Source organism: Lepidothrix coronata, unplaced genomic scaffold (genome assembly GCF_001604755.1).
Source record: "Lepidothrix coronata isolate B3197 unplaced genomic scaffold, Lepidothrix_coronata-1.0 Scaffold101, whole genome shotgun sequence".
NCBI lineage: Eukaryota > Metazoa > Chordata > Aves > Passeriformes > Pipridae > Lepidothrix > Lepidothrix coronata.
Window position 1 is genome coordinate 3007016 of NW_016690281.1, and position 18917 is coordinate 3025932.

Genomic DNA, 18917 nt, shown 5'->3' on the forward strand with positions numbered 1-18917 from the left:
GGGGGATTAGACACCGTGGGAGAGTCAAACGTGAGTCACCCCATGGGGGGGCTGCATGGGGAGATGGGGGTGAGGGGCTGGTCTGTGCCAGGGCCTGGGGCTTGGCCACGTTCCCAGAGTGCCAGCAGGGAGTGGAGGGTCTCCTCAGGTCCTTGCTGGAGGAGCAGAGCCACCACAAAGGGCTCCCACCCTGCTGAAGTGGTCAGTGCTGGGGGGCTGGAGGTGGAACCACAGAATGGTTTGGGTTGGAGTGGATCTCAAAGCTCATCTCGTTCCCCCCACCCCCCCACCCCCGATGGGCAGGGACACCTTCAACTAGCCCAGGTTGCTCCAAGCTCCGTCCAACCTGGCCTTGAACTTCCAGGGAAGTGTGGGAAACCACAGCTTCTCTGGGCAACCTGTGCCAGTGTCTGACCACTCTCACAGGGAAGAATTTCTTTCTAATAACTGATCTAAATCTACCCTCCTTCAGCCTAAAGTCATTCCATCTTGTCCTATGGTCAGCTGATGCTTGGGATGCGGGATCCATGGGGGAATTCAGGGTGCTGGTCCCTAATGGCTGGAGGGACAGAGGGGCAGACGCACCTTGCTCTGCTGGAAAACCCACGGCTGCAAAGCCTGGCTGCACCGTGCTGGGAGCACCATGTGCATCCTGGGGGTCTCCAGGGAGGGGAGCTCAGCCATCAGGCAGGATTTGTCCTAGATAGGGCCAAACATCTCCTTGGACCTGCCCTCAGAGCAGCTGGGAAGGAGGTCCACAGCCTGCATCCCCCTGGCTTTGACACAGCCCCAAACCTCTGTTTCCCATGCGATTATCCCTTGGGAAACTCCACCTTGGGTCAAGGATGGCTGAGGCTGCCATTCCCAGGGTTCACTGCCATCCCCAAGGACTCCTGACATCCCCAGGGCTTCCTGTAACTCCCAAGGGCTTCCTGCCATCCCCAGGGATCTTGTCATTTTTTCCTCTCTGGATATAAAGTATCTTCAAAGAGCACTGGAGGAAACCACCTCCCTCTGCCCTGGGGATACCTCCAGCCACCTCGACAGAAAGTCATTATTTAATTTTATAGCAATGTTAATTGAACAACTGGGAAGATAAGGCCGGCATCCCTGTGCTGAGAGAGGATTTATCCCTGGGAATGGGAGGGTTTTACCTGTGCTGCCTCAGGTAGGAGCCGGCCGGCAGCGGAGGACGCGCATCCACAGCCCCTCTGCAGGGTGGGAGGTGGCAGGACAGACGGACGCACAAAGTGCCCAACCTCTGCACGCTCCTGAGTTCTAGAGAGAGAGGAGAGATCCTGGCGGAGCGCAGGGGATTTTCTGGATAAAGATCTGAGCCTGGCTTCACCAAGGCAGTGGTGCAGCCTTCGGGCAGGCGGGGTCAATTCCTCGCCTTCGGAGAGTTTTAACCCTTCTGGGCCCCGGCAGCGCCGGCATCACCCACTGGTGCAGGAAACAGCTGCGGCTCCTGGCACAGCTCTGCTGAGGGATGTGGTGTCCCACGAGCCCTCTCGGTCAGCAAAGAGCACATTTCCACCACGGCCGCCCCCGTGCTGGGTTAGAGCTTCCTGCAGCTGCTCCGTGGCCGCAGATCCCGCACGTGGCGTTAACCCGGCATGGTGTTCATCAAGTGTAAGTTGTTGACCAGATTTTGGGGCTGCTGAGGGCTGCTCATGCCTCGTTTCTGTGTCTTTGGTGTCACACCCAGCACACACGGGCACTGGGAGCACCGTGGCAGGGGATGGTGGGGCAAACAGCCCGTCACAGGGACAGGAGCACCATCCCAGGTGGCACTAAAGCTCTCCTGGGGACACGTCCCTCCTGCTGCTTCAGGGAGCCTTACACATCAGATGGGGTTTCACTGTGATGCCATAACACCCAAGAGAGATGTCAGAAATGACACACGAACCACCTCAGAGCCACAGAGGAATTCAGAAGTTTCCAGAACTAAAATTTGTTTCGGAAAACGTCACCAGTGCTCACTCAGGTCGCGTTTCTGGTCCCCCTGTGAGTGATCCCAGCCCTAGAAAGGGATGAGGTGGCTGCAGAGCAGCCCCGTGGTGGCCACCCCGTACCTACCTGTGCCTCTCGTTCCGCAGCCATGGATGGGACACGTGTGGGGCGGGATGCCATGAACAACTGCACTGACCAGGAGTACTGGGACACCCTTGTTTCCCAGTGCATCCCCTGCAGCCTCGTGTGTGGCCGGCCCACAGCCAGGAGGTGTGATGCCGTGTGCGGTGAGTGCCAGCAGGGCAGTCATGGGTACCACAGGGCTGTTCTGGGATGGAGCAGGCAGGGATGGGGCAAAGCTGGGAGGGAGGATCAGACCCTGGGATGAACCCCAGGGTAGGCTCTGAGCCAGCTCAGCTTAGCAGAGCTTTGGGCCAAAAATGCGGGACTCTTCGGCTCAAAAAATGAGCCAAAATGTCACAAAAATGCAATGGCTTCCCAGCAATGGGCTGGGGCTGGCACTGGCTCAGCACAGACCAGGATGGAGTTGCCCACCACACTGCTTGCTCCCTTCTGGGGTCACAGGGCTGCATTAACACTGATGTCCCCCACTGGTGTCACCCCACCCTCCAAAGGCGGGGCCTGGAGAGCCATCAGGTTCAGTGGATGTGGATAATGATAAACCCAAGCTGTAGGTCTGTAGGTCTGTGAGGCTGAATCGTGGGCCCTGAGCTGGTACAGGCTCTGAGGTGTCGTGTAACAGGTGGGGAGGAGGAAAAGGGACAGATGCAGTTTGCACCCAGACCCTGTGCAGTGCCCCTTCCCTCCCTGGTGAGCCACAGTCTGGGATGGCTCCACCCTGTCCCAGGGCTCAGGGGACACAGCCCTGCACACGCAGCCACAAGTCACGTCTCTCTGTTGAGGACAGAGATGCCATCCCCAGCATTCTGAGCCAGGGCTCAGGCAGGTTTTGGTATGTCCCAAAAAGCTGTGCAAGCCCCAGGGCAGCAGCAGCAGCTCTAAGAGCAGCAGCCAGGAGCTCCCAGCTGCAGGTGGGTACAGTTGGCTGCAACCATTCCCTCCCTGTGCAGCTGCCAGCAGATGCCTTTCCCCAGTATTCATCACCCAGCCAAACACCACCCCAAATCCTGTGGATCTGTCACCCTGCCAGTCCTGGAGAGGTTGTCCATGTTTATGGCAGTGCATCGGAACCGTGAGCTTGGGCTCGTCCTCTCAGGAATCCGGGTGCCCAGGGGTGCTGGGAGGGTGGTTTGGGAGCCTCGTGTGGGAGGATGTGCTGAGGACACCGTGTTCATCTCCCTCCTCTCCTGCAGAGTCCATGGACTGCAACAAGACCCCTGGATTCTACTACGATGACCTCGTGAGAAGCTGCATCGAGTGCAGCACCATCTGTGGGCAGCACCCCAAGGAATGTGCCCCATCCTGTGAACGTGAGTGAGATGGGGGAGGGACCCGGGGCTGGGCTGGAAGAGGAGCCGGGTTACAGGACTGAAGATGGGGAAGGGGCAGCAAAGCCCACCCTGCTCTTCGTCCTGGGAGGGGGGGGGCTGCAGTGCCTTTTCCCTGTCGTGTGCTGGTGATTTACAGGCCTGTCAGCTCCACCAGCCAGGGCAGGACTGGCACCTGCAGATCCCACCTGGCTGAGCCGCCCCCAGCCCTCAAGGAGGGGGAGTGAGAAGGGACTGGTAGATCCCAAGATCTACAAGTCCCACACGGGGGTTGAGTGAAATGATCCCTGAAGGTGGGGGAAGGCTGTGCACGGGGTGTGGGAAGGGATCTCCTCTATCTCACCCTGGAAGAGAAATGCCGGCAGACAGAGGGGTACAGAGCTGCCCTCAGATTATTTCCCAGTGGAGAGCATGAGTGTTATGAAAAGTCAGTGAGGGAATCACGTACCCGAGGGGTGTCTGAGCTCACCCACCTCTGCCTGACCCGCAGCCTCGCCCCCGTCGCCCGCGGCCGTGCTGGAGCAGAAGGCGTGTGCGGAGCAGGAGCCCTGGCTCGTGGTGTATCTGCTGCTGGGGCTCTGCCTCTGCGCCCTCATCTGCTCCCTGCTCCTGGGCTGGACACACCTACGCAGGAAGGGAGAGGTGGGCTCCTGCCAAGCCGGCGCTGGGACCTGCCACTGCAGGGAGGACTCTGGCAAAGGTGGGTGCTGGATGTACTGGGGGGACTGGGAGAGGGTGGTGGGCAGGCTCAGGCTCCCAGGCACTGCTGGAGGGGCAGGAAACAGAGCCAGATCCTAAGAGGGAGAGGGAGATAAAGTAAAGCCAGTGATGGGCAACATCATTCAGCCTGAGCCTGGATGGGGAGCAGGACTGGACCCCTGTGCCCCAATTCTCCTCCATAATCCCCTTCTCAGTCACTCCCCACAAAGTCCCAGGCACAGCTTCCTGCTGCCACACAGGGCTGGAGCTGGACCGTCCACCAGCACCTCTCCACTCTCCATCCAGAAGCCAACCCTCTTCCAAAATGGACCACCCGTCCCAGGAAGACCCAGTTTTAGCTCTGGAGCCACAGAGGCTTTACAAGTCCTTGCATTAAGGAGAAAAAATAAGGAAAAAATAATGTGGAGCAATCCAACATAGAAAAGGGGTTTTTATTCTTCCTCCTCCTCTCCTCCCCTGCCTTTCCAAAAAAATTGTCTACTTACCAATTTCTCTACACACACAGTGCTGGGACCTGCCTGTCCTCTCCAGTTCCAGGCCCAGCTCCTCATGGGTTTTAGTGCAGCCCTTTGGGGCATTCCTTAGGTAAAAGGTGCTCCTAAAAACCCCTCAGCTAACACAGTTTCTCTGCAGATCGGCTGGTGGAAGCGGGCAGCGTCGGTGAGGGATTCACTGGCAGCAGAGCCCCAGAGCCAGTGGAAACCTGTGGCTTCTGCTTCCCTGGACAGGGCTCTGCTGTACAAGAGACCAAATCATGCCACAGCACCTTGTGTCACGCTGGGGAAAGAGCTGCTCCCTCCTACACCGGGATCTGCAGCACGGGAAGCGCTGGGGCCACTCCCAGTCCTGATGACGGCCACTTCAAGTTTTTTTGTTCTCCTTCCCAAGAGAAGACACCCATGGTGTGACCACAGTGGATGTTCCTGCACAGGATCAGAATGGAGGGGTGCTCCCTCTGCCCTCAAATCACAGTTGCTTCACCCTCCGCTGCCAGTGACTGGAACAGCTTCTACCCAGACTGGCTGACCCAGCTCAGGCTTTGCCAGGAGCTGAAGGATAAAGTGAAGGCTGGAGGTTGCACAGGGCTGTTTGCTCCCACTCAGGAAGTTAAATTCTCTTATTCTTGTGCACTCCCAGTGAGTGACAGAAATCACTTCCCATTTAGCAGCACCTGACTTCATCCTCCCTCTTGACCTCCGCAGACCCTCCCTCGTGTCCCAGCCATTGGGAGGGATGTCTCGTGGGGGCTCTTCAGCCTGGTCCCACCATCAGTGACACTTTGTCCACCAGTCCCCACAGAGAGCTCACCTTTCCCTGCTTGGAATCTCCACTGTGCACCAGAACAATTTACAGCAGAGCTGTAAATACGTCAAACATGGACTTGGATCCAAGGAGTTACTGGTTGAAGCTACAAGGATCCAGGGTGGAAAGCTCCACTGCCAGCTTCCAGCACTGCTTGGGAGGGGAGAACAGGTCAGTGCTGATGGTGAGGCTTTACCTCATGACAGGACATGAGGAGCTGGGACAGGCACCAAAATCCTCAGTGGAATTTGGTTTAAATGTGGAAGCTCATCCAAGGCTGAGAACTTTCGAAAACACTGGATCTACATATGTTTGCTTTGGGTTACTCCAAATAGCTGTTAAAAGTGAGGAACCAGCTGCAGATTGAGCTGCTTCAAGGGAATATTTTTATCTGACCTGGCTTTGAAAGCTACCATAGAAAAATAAGGATTTCAACATGTAACTTGAAGTTCTCATCTCAAATAAAGGAGAGTGTAGAAATTTTTTGCTTGGTGAGGAACTGCTCTTCATAGGAGCTCATCCCTTCCACTTTCTCAAACTAAAACTTCGAGTTTGGAAGAATAAATGAGTCAATATATGTACAAACTGGCACTGGGAAAGCTGGAGAAAGCACGAGCAGAGAGTTATAAACAGACTCTGTCCCTTCCATATTATGTATTTCTTTAAATGTAAATGCTTTTTTCTCATTAAAAAAGGCATCACTTGGGAGGGTGAGCCTTTCACTCTGGTCACCTCCCACACTCTCTCAGTACCAACAGTCCATTGGCCTTCCAACCTCCAGGCCTCCTCTATCTCCCACTCTCTCAATGTGAAGACCCTCTTGGCCTCCCCTCTCACATTGCTACCTTCCCTTTCCACTGGGGCCTCCAATTCCACAGCATCATCTTCCATAGCCTTAGCTCCCTCCTGTGGAGTCTGCTCCAACAGGCTCTGCTCTCATGCCATCAGTTCCTGTGGTCTCCAGACCTGTGGTTTCCTGCCCCACAACCTCAGCTCCCAGAGTCTCCAACACCTTGGCCCCAAAACCTGTGGCATCATTAGCATCCCAGTTCCTCTAGACCTCCAAGTGTCTTCCAGCCCCAGAAGTTACCTTGGCCTCCACCCTTGTTCAGCCTCAGCACTCCCTTAGCCTCAGTTCTTTCTCATTCTGCATCTTTGCATAGACTAATCTCTCCTTCAGCCTCCCCAGTCTCTCGGTTTCTGTTCCAGCTCAGCCTCGCTCCTTCTTGCCTTTCCACCATCTCCTGCTCTGCTGTTTGTCTCCTACACCCTTCAGTCTCCCCTTGCATTCTTGCTCAGCCTCTGCTCCTGCTCTCTGTCAAGCTGTTTGTGCTCAGAACTCCAAAGCCTCTTGGTTTCTCCTCACCCTCCACTCCTGCTGTGTCCTGTTCCCTCTGTGCCTCCTACAGCACCACATCCCCCACTCTCCCTGGGGGCTCCACCAAGCCTGAACCCCCTCAGGTGGAGCCTCCCCAGCACCAACAGCATCTCTTCCTCCTCTTGGTTTCCCTTCCCTGCAGCTTGTCCCCCCGTCAGCCTCTGCAGGGTGAATCCCAGAACGGTTTGGATTGGAAGGGATCTTAAAACTCATCTTGTTCTGCCCCCTGCCCTGGCAGGGACACCTTCCACCAGCCCAGGTTGCTCCAAGCCCTGTCCAACCTGGCCTTGGACACTTCCAGGGATGGGGCAGCCACAGCTCTTCTGGGCAACCTGTGCCAGGGCCTCACCAACCCTACAAGGAAGAATTCCTTCCCAATATCCCATCTAGCCCTGCCCTCAGTCAGTGGAAGCCATTCCCCCTTGTCCTGTCACTCCATGCCCTTGTCCCAAGTCCCTCTCCAGCTCTCCTGGAGCCCCTTTAGACCCTGGAAGGGGCTCTCAGGTCTCCCTGGAGCCTTCTCTTCTCCAGGTGAACACCCCCAGCTCTCCCAGCCTGGTTCCAGCACAGAGGGGCTCCAGCCCTCAGAGAATCTCCCTGGACTCCTCTGGACTCACTCCACAGTTCCACTTCCCCCTCACATCAGGGCTTCCAGAGCTGGAATCAGTGCTCAAGGTGAAGGGGTTTTGCACCTACCTTGGGGCAGCACCAGCACATCCTTCCCTTGCATCAGGACTGGGAAAGCTCCCAGCTCTGTGTCCCCTCTGCCCAAGCACTTCCCAGTGAGGATGGAGGTTCCAGGAGAAGGAAAACCCTCATAAACAGAAGTGGTGTCTCATCACTGCCCCTCCCCAGCAGGGAGCTCCTGTGGGCAGCACTGGGGACATGTGGCTTTAGCCCAGCTCTGGCAGCCTGTGGACCTTCAAGTGTCACCTCCAGGATCCCCCAGCCACGGCTGTGCAAGGAAATTCAGAACCTTATTTAAAACCAGGATTTAAAACCTGAACCCGTGCCACCGGTTTTGCAATTAGGGCATCCCTCGAGGATCAAGAGGCATCAATTATTCAAAGGAGAAAGCTTTTAGGGAAGTGTTTGTGCCAGCGAGCGTGGGAGCTCAACCCTGCGTGGCACCGGCAGCTCCTGCTCCGGCTGGCCCAGGAGGCCACTCACCTTCTCACACCCAGGCAAAGCCCATGTCAGGACAGGGTTGTTCCTCCTGTCACCAGGTGGCCCAGTGTCCCAGAAATTGGGGAGAACACTCATCAGAAGCTAAGTGCTTTCCTCCTGCCCTGGGAGCAATCCCTCACCCTCCCCTCCCTGAGGGAATATAACTCCAGTTATCAGCAGAGAACAGGTAACACAGAGCACCTTGAACAAAGCAGCAGTGAGAGTAATACACATCCTTAGTGCTGGAGAACCAAGAGGAATCAATGGATTTGGTATCACATTTGCAGCCATTGGCCAGCAGCTCCAATGGATCACACCTGGAGACACCACTTCCAATACTAGGACATTGTATGTATGGAACACAAACAGTTCCAGCTGGGTGAGTCACACTAAATGGAATTAAGGGCACTAATTCTGAGCAGCAAGAGCACCCATCCGGGGTTTAACCAATTCTCCCACTTCTGCTTTTTCCATTGGGCACCAGCATCAGGCAAAGCTTTGGCTACAGTCGAGTGGCTGAGGGTCAGGAACATACACCTAAAGCCATTTTCTGGGTATTTTTGTGCCCCATGTAGGGCTCTGTTCACTGCTGGCAGGTCACAGAACACACAACCACCAGGAGCCTGCATCACTGCACCAGCCTTTGTTTCCAGTCATTTCTGCAGATGCCTCCTCCCAGCAGACCCAGCTGTGTCGATATGAAATGTGTCTCAAAGCAAACAAGTCAACCCCAAACTGCTCCCCGAGATGAGGAGGGTGAGCAGCTGAAGCAGCAGAGTTGTCACTCGAGGAGGAGGCAGCCTGTCACTGCTGTCTGTCAGCACATCGGGGAGGCTCCGCTTCACTCGTGCTCCGCGTTTTCCTACAGGAGACGTTGAGGGAGTTCCAGAGAAACCTCTCGGCTCCCCAGGGAATAACTCAGCACAGGAGCTGCACGGCTGCTTCTGAAGGGATGGAGGGCAAGAGAAAGCAGCATGAGGGGTAGTGCTGCTCATAAGACAGCAGCTGCTCTTCCATTTTTACAGGAAGAGGGAAAATGCTCTCCCCTCCTCTCAGAACCTGCGCTAATTTACTGCTGCTGGAAACAGGACTGTGCCTGGTACAACCTGGGGAGGGACAAGGAGGGTGGGATGGCAGGCGGGGGTGGGGGGGAAGAAAAGAATAAGAGCTTTTAATACACCAGGAATTCTGCTTTTGAAACCAGAAAGAGCCCTGAAAGCTCCCCCTGAAAAACCATCTGCGCCGGTGCAGTTGCACAGAGCAGAGCCCCCTTCACCAGATGGGCGGGGAGGAAAAAGCTAACGGTGATTTATACATCTGGCCTCGTCCCTGAACAGTTTGTTTCTAAAGGCTTAACAAAGCAGGCTGCAGTCGCTCCGGTGGCCGGGCGTGTGCCCTGCAAGAATTCATTAAGGCGGCAGCCAAAGGCTCAGACCTCGGCGCCACAAAGCGAAGGCTCCGGAGTCCTCCTCGCAGCCCGCGCGGTGGCACTGCTCCTCTGCTCCTCTGCTCCTCCGCTCCTCCTCCGGCTGCAGGACCGCCGGGAGCGCCAATGCAGCAGCCCTGGGAACGAGGAGAGGCTGATCTCGCCCTCCTCTGCAAGCCTGCTGCATTATTAAAAGGTAGCAGAGAGCGTCGTCAGGCATCTGCACGATCCCGCGCCCGATTCCAGGGGGGAAGGAAGGAAGGAGGGGCCCCCCCTCCTGCGGGTGCGCCAGCCATCCGCATTTCTCCAGCCATTTTCCATTCGTGACAGGAACGCTCCGGGTTAACTGTGCAGCCCCCCAGTTACAGCTGGGAATTCTCTGAGGCACGACGGGTTTACACAGGCAGGGGACGGGATGGCGACCCTCCCACCACACCCAGCGCTCTGGGTCTCAGCTGGCATTCGAGGTGCTTCAATTCCTTGCTCCTTCCTCCTTCCCCGTGTCAAGCTGTCGCAGAAATCTCTTGATGTACAAAACCTCCTCGTACTCTTCCAGTCTGTGTGCAAATCAAAAGAATTCCACCGCCCTTTTGTTCAGCTGCTCTTGCAAGATGCTCATTCAAAAAACAAACATGCTCAATTCCCTTATTTTACTGTTTTCCTGTTTATCAGACTGTGTCTCGGGGAGGTTAGACATGTATCAATCATTTCTAGTGCACAGAACCTGAAGGGTTGGACCCCTCTATGTTTCTCCACACAGGTAAAAGCCAAGGAACGGCTGGCTGGATAATTATGCAGAGGTTAATGACCAGAGAAGCTGCTGCTGCCCCATTCCTGGAAGAGTCCAAGGCCATGCTGGACAGGGCTTGGAGCAACCTGGGATACTGGAAGGTGTCCCTGCCCATGGCAGGGGCGTGGAATGAGATGAGCTTTAAGGTCCAACCCAAACCTTTGTGATTCTGTGATTTTTGGTGTGACTTTTACACCAACTTACACGGCGCCCAACTCTGACTCCTTGCCCTTTCCATAAGGAAGGGAACCAAAGCTATTTTTGCTCTCTCAGCTCTGTTCTGAGTGGTTTCTCTCACAGGCTGCGATTCTACCCCCAGCCCAACCTCCTGAGAGCAAGATCCAGCACACGAGCAGTTACTGCTGGTACCTGCACACAGTGATGGAAGGGGAGAAAAAAGGCCCCAGAGCTCCAAGCTACACACACCGACACACAGGCCGTGGTTCTGCAAGAGGAGAAAAGCATGTGAAGAGTTAATCCATGTGGGAGGATACAAGGAACCAATACCAGCCTAGCACATACCATGAAAATGTGTTGTTTACTTAGAGCACTGCAGAAGGGCTCAATAGCAGCAGATCCATCGCTCAAAGCTGCCCCTGCACCGACCGTTCCCAACAGATGGTACATTTTTCAATACTGAGGTTCTCTCAAGTGTCAGATATATATATAAATCCACCTTTGGAAGGCAGCAAGGGAAGAAAACAAACCAAAACCAGCAACAACAAAACAAGCACTTTTGAGAAATTCAAACTTATTCACAAGATTTGAAAAAAAAACAAACAAAAAAAAACCAAACCAGAAAAAAAAAGAACCAAGACCACTCTTACAGTATAAACACGCCAATTCATTCATTTTTACTGATGGTTGCATTTATGAATTTCATTCTCGTGAAAAAAGGGAATAAAAGGAAAAAAATTAAGAAAATAGCTATTTATAGAAAACAAAACAAAAAAGGGCTCAAACAGAACAGAATCTGTGCTGATGCTTCTGATGAGCAGTCCGATGGCATTGAACATTACCTGTGCAAGCAGGCATGCTTGAAAACCTGTCTGAGTACTGCAGCTTCAGTTCCACAATCCAGGATTTCTTTTATGGTTGTTGGAAAAAAAAGAGCCTAATAGTTTCATACTGTATTTATTTAATAACTAAAATTCACAAATAAAAAGATACTTGCAAAGTCCTTTAGTTGTCTCATCCCCTCCTCCTCCACTCTACTGCTTTCAGACCCATATGCATAAAAAAATGGGTTTGGATTTTTAATTTTAACTGTTATATGATTGGTCGTTGGAGCTGAAGCACCAAATGGAGAAGATGCTTTATGGAGATGAGGGTAGAACCCTTTGCCTTCCCACACACATTTTGGAGGAACACAGGAGATGTACCAGCGCCCGGACTCCTCTGCTCCCATTTCCCCCACCCAGAGCATTCCTTTCATTTTATATTTCCTCTGTTAAGTGACTGACTGCAGCCTCCTCTCCCCCTTTCTGTCCTCGTGGGACCGCACACACGTCGGACATTGTTCATTTCTCACTCTCCAGGCTTTGAGTCAGTGTCAAGTAGGTCCTGTTACAGCTCAGTGCGAGTTGGTTTTTAATGGGTCTTTTCATTTCAGGTAGGTTTGTGTGTCGATTTAGAAGGCTTGCGTATTTTCTTCCTTGTTTATATCTGACAAGCTGCTGGATAAGGCTATTCATACTCCAGGAACTGTTTGTGATAGAACAGCAAATATCTGCAAGAGAGCAGAGGGGCAGTTTCAGTTCTCTGCTCTGCACTGGAGCAGAGGAGAGTTTTCACTGATGGGATCATAAAATATAAAGGCTGTTCATTTGGTTTTTCTTTGCAATTTCTTGAAGCAACTCCAGGGACAGTAACCAGGGATGAGAAGAAGGGAAGCCAACTGACATAATTTTACCAGCAACTCGGGAAACTGAACCATTACACATCAAATAGGAGTCCCAAAACAGCAAACAGGAGCCCCAGGGATGTCCCATCCCTGGAAGTGTTCAAGGCCAGGCTGGATGGAGCTCTGAGCAACCCGGTCTAGTGGGAGAAGTCCCTGCCCAGGGCAGGGAGTTTTTAAGGAAATTTGTCTCCTCCTACCCAGGCCATTCTGTGATTCTGTGAAACAGTCAAACCTTGTACAATTTACTTAGAACGTGAAAGCTCTGGAAGATTGGACCGTGTTGGTGCTCAGACAGGAATCAACTAATGTGACACAAAATAAAGGTGTTTTAAGATGCAACTGTTGCTTTAGAGTCACATTTACTAGAGCATCAGACACCAACCAGGATTATTGCAAACTGCCTTCCATTTACAGGTACAGAAGCAAAAGGAAGAAGCAGCCATGTGGGTGAACACTCCCAATCAAATATCCAATGTCTCAATCTGTACTCAAATCTGGTGTTTTAAAGGATGAAATTCTTCCTGTCCTTAATTCCTGTGTGTGTGCTGGTACAAAGGGAGCCCAGCCCTCAGCAGTGACACGTCAGAAGAAGGGGACTCATCACAAGCTCACACAGCCACTGATGAGCCTTAAAATGCTCCAGAGCACTTCTGACACTTTCCAGTTGCTATCCTTCCATCCAAGCCCTATGGAGCTTCCCTCACACAGTGCAGATCTACTCAGTGTCAGCCTTTATCTGAACCAGGGAAATGGATCAGAGCTCAAACCAGCCTTTAATAAGATGGACAGGCAAACAGTTATGTTGCACATCCTCTCCTCCTTGCCTCTGGCAGGTCCTTCCACAGCCATCCCCCTCCTGGGCACCAGCCACTTGTGATTGATTTACAACAAACTCATTTCTTTGCTGACCTCAAAGCACAAGGTCCTTGTCAAATCTTTTAACACTAAAATTCAGATATTATGGATTTTATTTTTTTTTTTCACTTCTGGGTTGAAGTTCAAAAAAATGAAAAAAAAACCCCCAAACCCGGGAAAACCTATTAAAAAAATTACAAACTGAACATTGTGCCTGCAGCAATCCTTGAAAATGTCGGGAATAATTAAAGTAAGAACAGTAAAGGCTTATCTTGCCAGTACCAAGTCTACAGTTGAAAATGCAAAATGAAGACTTCAGATTTTAAGTTGCTTTAAGCACCAGTCCCCAGTGCTTCTCTCAAACGAGGAACACCACAGTGCTTCCCTTTGCAAACTGCTGCTCTGCACTCCCAAAACTTGATTAATGCAACTGTGAGAAACCATAATGTCAATCCGAAATCAATTTAAAGCCATGAGCTAAGAAACAGCTCATGTTCTCTACCTGCCTCCCACAGAGCCTTGTAACTCTGGGTCACACCGTTTTCTTAATGGCTTTTCTTCAAATCTTTTACATTCATAGTAATCCAAAGGTTCTGCAGGCAAAGACTGGATTGTGTCATGGAGGTAAGTACTGCTCCCACACTGGGTGATCCCATCACTCTGGTTTTCAAAATCCTTTCCATTAGCAAGAGTTTGGACATGAGCACCAGTTACAGACACTGCTGAGTCACCTGATGCTCCTCATCCTTCCCCTCTTCTTCCTTCAGCAAATCCAGGTTTTTAAAACAATTGTGCATATAGAGATATATATATAATTATGTATAGATTGATGCTGAAGCACTGAACACCACACAGAGACAGGAGGTATTCAAAGGCAGAAATTACCCTTCTCTATGACTGAAAGGTTTTTTAAAGTCACGGTTTCCCTTCTTTTCCCCTTCCCAGCTGACCACTTACCCTTCACTGTCTAGCACATCCTTAATGCTTGCCTTGGTGATTATGGCATCATCACACTTGAACCACTGGTCCTTGTGCTGCCTGATGAAGCTGGTATAATGCCCACTCTCCAAGGTTCCCTGGTGATTAACTACTGCAAACAAGGAATACCTGGGGCAGAAAACAGTTAATGAACACGTGGATCAAAAGGGGAAAAACAACGGACATTTTAGACAGGCAGAAGCTTTTGTTCACAAACACATATAAGCAATGGTAAAGGATCTGATCCATCAATAAAACATCAACTTTAACTTCTACTGGGGAGTCCTTGCCAAGGGAAAAACCCGCATTTTTCTTTTCCTGTTGTGCTATTTCTGCAACTCTCCAGTCCGATGACAGCCATCAGCTTTACCACTACTGGCTACCAAAGATTTTTCTTCTAAAATATTGATATTGGTACACTCCTGAAGAGGACCACTGATTATCTAGTCTGACCTTCTACTTCCCTGCATTGCTCCAGTGAACCAGAAAAAAATCCATTTGAGGTATGGAGAAGGAAGCAATCTTAAATATTTCTGAACTAATTTATTGATTAATTGTCCTTAATCTGTGAAGTCTGTACCTATTTTGAAATACTGAATATATTCAGCCTCAACTTCCAGCTCTCAGATGCTGCTGTGCATTTGCCTGAGAAACAGCAGACACAACTCTGTTCCAAAGACACTGATAATCAAGTTGCTCTCATTTTCCTTCTCCTTTTCTTTCCTTAAAAAGGAAAAGACTGAAGTTCTCGGCTCTTTTGTTTGAAGGTAAGATTTTGTTTCCAGTCCTAAATACACTTGTGTCTCTTTTTCAAATGCTCTCCACTCTCTTTAACTCTTTCATAAAATGCTATACTCGAACTGTGTGTGTGATACAAGCACAGCTGCCCAATGGTAAAATAATCTCTCTAATCTCACTTCATATTGTCCTACTCATGTTTAAAATTCACAGAGCTCCTTTGACACAGTGGTGCCACCACAAGGCACCTATTCACTGACTGCCTATAGAGCCACTGATTTATAGTCACCCTCTTCTAGTGGAGTCCTTTAATCCAAGTAGGACGGGCACAAATTTCAGTCCCAGCTGGAGGATTCCAAGGTTGCCCCAGCTTTTTAACTGGCACCCAGATTACTGAGCAGCCCAGGTGCCTCTGCTCTCATTACCTAAATCCTCTTCTTTTTTAACACCTTCTCCAACTTAAGGCATGTGCAAACCTCAACAGTGATTAGCTGTGTTTCTTTCAGACCTTTTCTAACACTGTTAAACACCCCACTCCTCATGAATCAAGCTGTAGGACCACACAACACCTGCCTGGTACCTGCCTGGATGACACCTGCACCAAAACCTGGTTAGCTTGTCTTTAAATCTTTGTGTGAATCCAGTTTCTTACTCAAACTTTTATTAGCAAATGAAGTGCCTTGAATTTAAATACACAACAGCAGCACATAACTAGCAATGAAAGTTGTAACCTTATTTAAATGAAGAGATAGGGTTTGTGTGACCATTTTTATTCCCATAAAGCTATGGATACTGGTTTCAATTACACCCCCTTTACATTCTTGAGCAAATTCCATATCATTTACTCTGACTGTTATCAATACCTGACCAAGAGACCCCAGGATTACTGGGATCATCTATCTGGGCCTTTGAGTGTCACTGTTCTATAAACTCTCTTTGGTCTTCTGGCACTCCCTTGGCCATTGCAATAGAAAGAGGATTACTTAAAGGAACCCCCCATCCCCTGTAAGGCTGTAACCACAGGTTTTACCTCTGCCCACAGCCTGGTTGCTGGGGGGATCACCCCCAGCTCTCAAACTCCACGGAAGGGCAGGAATTGTAGCGAGTGAAGCTTTGTTTTGCATCAGTTCAGACTTGCTGTGCTGTCAAATATGGTAATGCAGGATATACAGCAGAGTATCTCCTTCTAGAAGGCAACTACCTTTCACAGTAGGAGTCATGGAATGTACCACTTACTTATTATCATTGTTTAGACTATCCGTCGGCTGCTGGTACTGCCCGTTCATTCTGCTCTCTTTACTGCAACACACACACACACAAAAATCCAGTCACTTAAAGCAGAGGCTTCCCAAACCCAGGAAATAGGTCTGACATGACACAGCCTGTTTGCCAAATCCGGGTCCTTACTCCACAACACTGCTGAGCATCAGAAGGCTGATTAGGATGCTAAGGATGCTTTATTTGCTCTCAGAGCAATGCTACTTCACAAACAGCATTTCTGCCCCTGGTCAAGGCTTCAGTGCTGCAAACACACATCTGTTTACGTCAAATCTTTTATCCAAAAAGCTTAAAAACAGGTTAAGAAAAGATTTGTATTTGAAACCCAGGAAAATATCTAATTACATCAATCCTTTATCTTGTGATGGGTCAATCATCCTGGCTCTGACTTGTAAATTCATTTTGTGTTTTGACAGCAGCAATAGGATTATGCTGTTGATTTCAGAGCCGGTAAAATTCAGACTACTGAGTTATGCCTGCTGATTATCCCAGCTCTATTCCATTATGCTGGATACCTTTCATCAGCAGAGCCTGTTTTATCCAGGGAGAATTCATCACAGAGGAACAGGGAAGTCTCAAAATCTCTAGAATGTATTGGAATAAACCATATATTCTTAATATAACACTATTTAACAGAGCGCTTCAGGGCTCTCCTTTCTCTCCTGGTAGAAGCATCTACATTTTTCCAGGGAAATGGGGAGGGCAGGCAAACCTTGACATGACTAGTAAAATTCTAACATCAAACAGAGCTCTCTCTGAGATGCCATGTTCTGGGGCTTTCTGCGTTGCTTCAGAAATAAATTAAATCTGAAAATCCTCTTGTATATTTGCATGGAGTACTGACAAATACTCGTTAACTGAGCTGATTAAATTCCTTTCATAAAGGTGTATTTGTATAAATGGCACGTCCTCCACAAACCTGGGAGGTGGAGGAAGTCTTGCTGTTTCTGTTTAAACACCAATTAGAAATACCTATTTTAGTCTGGACTATGTTTTTGCTTCTTGCAGCATTCTCTAAACAAAAGCTGAAGGTACAAAACAAAAAACTCCAGCTTTGCATATGTGCAGGAATAGAAAGGAAGGATTTTTGTAACTTCATGAATAGAAGGCTAGGCATAAGGTTGGGTGTAGTCTGGATAACTGCACAGGATGGTTGGTGGGTGGGCACTCAGGTGATGGGATCAAAACAGAGACCTAAAGGCAGGATGGATCTGGGTCTATAAATTCAACTGGCAACAAGAAACATAACACACAGTAATTAAAAAAAAATTAAGTAATGTTTAAATATAAACCTTTTTCAGGCACATGAAACTCTACAGTTTATCTAAAAATGAGTTTAGGAAAGCTACACCTCTCAAGGAGAAGCCCCCAGCAGAAGCGCCGCTATCCATACTGTTCTATCCCGCGACTCAGGGATGTTCCATGTTTCATGCTGCACGTGGATGAACTGGTAACCAGTTCTGTGCAGGTCTGTGGGGGATTTTGGACTTGGTACACACCTGGAAGCCATGAAAGGTGTCATGTCCAGCTCCAGTGGAAACGAGACATACGTAGTGATCTTCCGCCTCAGTTTGGCTGAGTGTTCAAACCGCTGCAGGCAAAGGGGGACAGGTTTTTTTCTTTAGACAAAGACTAAGTTTTATGTCTTTTATAAATGTCCTAAGCTTAAAAACAACAACATGAAAGCATATTAAGAGTCAGTATTGCAGGGACACCCCCAGATTCTTCCTACCAGCTCTCTGGGCTGGGAACCCCATGTAAATTCTAACGCATGTCTACCAGGAAAATAAACCACCATTTTTGGGCTCAATATTAATGCCATATTAATTAGATTGTTTACTTTAATATCTATGCATACAAACTTATTCCTAAGTGACATGAATAAAAAAAATATACTAAACAGAGAGAGCACACACAGCCTTTACTCAAACCAGTGTTCATTTATACTAGGACTGTTCAAATCCATGGCTGCTGCCTACCCTGGCACACAGAACTGGTGACAACTGGAGCTTGCCTTCAGATTCACACACTAAATCCACCCATCCAATCATCTCAAGTGACAGGAGTCAAGCCTACACAGGAATACCAATTCAAATTAATGCAAAAAATGGAATATGATAACAAAAAAAGCCTTGTCCCTCGGCCAAAAGGGGCCTGCAATACCCACCATCCTCTCCTCATCTTCTTGATTGAACATTACATGGAAACAGGAACAAATACCAGAAAGAGATGAATGAGTTTCTATTTAAAGGCAGCTTCTCACTCAATTTCTCAGAAATTCTGCTCTATTTACACTTCAAGTTAATTATTTTCCAACTGTGATGCCGTAAGAATTCCCTAGCAACAGATCCAGATGTGAAAAGCTGAGACTTCTGCAATTCTTATCTTTCGAGTTTCTTTTTCGCTTTAAAACGTGAAGTAAAATGAAATTTGCATTTTGCATAGACAGGACAACAAAATCACTTACGAAAAATAATTTATTTTCAAAAAAATCTTCAGTCAAATACTGAACTGAGTATGGGAAAGGGGATGAGCACATTCACCTTGACTTGCCCAAAGAGCAGAATCCCCACTTAGCACCACATTTCAGACAGAAGTTGTAAAGGAGTAAACTATCTGAGGGCACCAGCATTATCTACCATAATTCCATGTGACATCATCTGCTCTGGAAATCTTTAAAACTACATCGCAGTTGGGACGACACAAAAAATGTTCCTCCACTGCTATCAGAACTTTTTCATGCCTTTCCTTCAACAGAGGCATTTTTTCAGTGAAAGTGTAAAAATATTACCATGCAGGATGAGTGTTACTGGAGATTGGTGTCTGTGCTGGTTCACGTATTAGACCAGCTTTCCATCCTGTTTCTGGATCCTGGCTGGTTAAATTCCCACAGACATACTGCAAAGCTACATTATAGATAATGTCACACTATCTTAATAGAAAATCTGGCTGGGCAATGC

The 18917-nt window shown here is 49.5% G+C and overlaps 2 protein-coding genes across 4 annotated transcripts in view; one reads left to right on the plus strand and one right to left on the minus strand.

Annotated features, from left to right (window-relative positions):
* Positions 1-5050, plus strand: TNFRSF13B (TNF receptor superfamily member 13B). Its single transcript, XM_017823086.1, has 5 exons — positions 1-30; positions 2100-2240; positions 3288-3404; positions 3913-4122; positions 4776-5050. The coding sequence occupies exons 2-5, from the start codon at positions 2102-2104 to the stop codon at positions 5048-5050; spliced, it is 741 nt and encodes a 246-aa protein (XP_017678575.1). The 5' UTR covers positions 1-30; positions 2100-2101.
* A 5978-nt stretch (positions 5051-11028) lies between these two features.
* USP22 (ubiquitin specific peptidase 22) overlaps positions 11029-18917 on the minus strand; it is a 96695-nt gene continuing 88806 nt past the window's right edge. For all 3 annotated transcript variants that reach the window (XM_017823223.1, XM_017823222.1, XM_017823224.1), the window contains 4 exons: positions 17457-17548; positions 15916-15978; positions 13921-14070; positions 11029-11934 (listed from right to left, as the gene is read on the minus strand). In XM_017823223.1, coding sequence (XP_017678712.1) covers positions 11892-11934; positions 13921-14070; positions 15916-15978; positions 17457-17548 — 348 coding nt within the window. In that variant the 3' untranslated portion in view covers positions 11029-11891. The remainder of the gene's footprint in view (positions 11935-13920; positions 14071-15915; positions 15979-17456; positions 17549-18917) is intronic.

Excerpts from the sequence above, each read along its gene's own strand:
- TNFRSF13B (XM_017823086.1), top strand. The coding sequence starts at position 2,102 with ATGGATGGGACACGTGTGGGGCGGGATGCCATGAACAACTGCACTGAC. Across the intron at positions 2,241-3,287 it reads GAGGTGTGATGCCGTGTGCG|AGTCCATGGACTGCAACAAG; the intron begins GTGAGTGCCAGC and ends CCTCTCCTGCAG. Across the intron at positions 3,405-3,912 it reads ATGTGCCCCATCCTGTGAAC|CCTCGCCCCCGTCGCCCGCG; the intron begins GTGAGTGAGATG and ends CCTGACCCGCAG.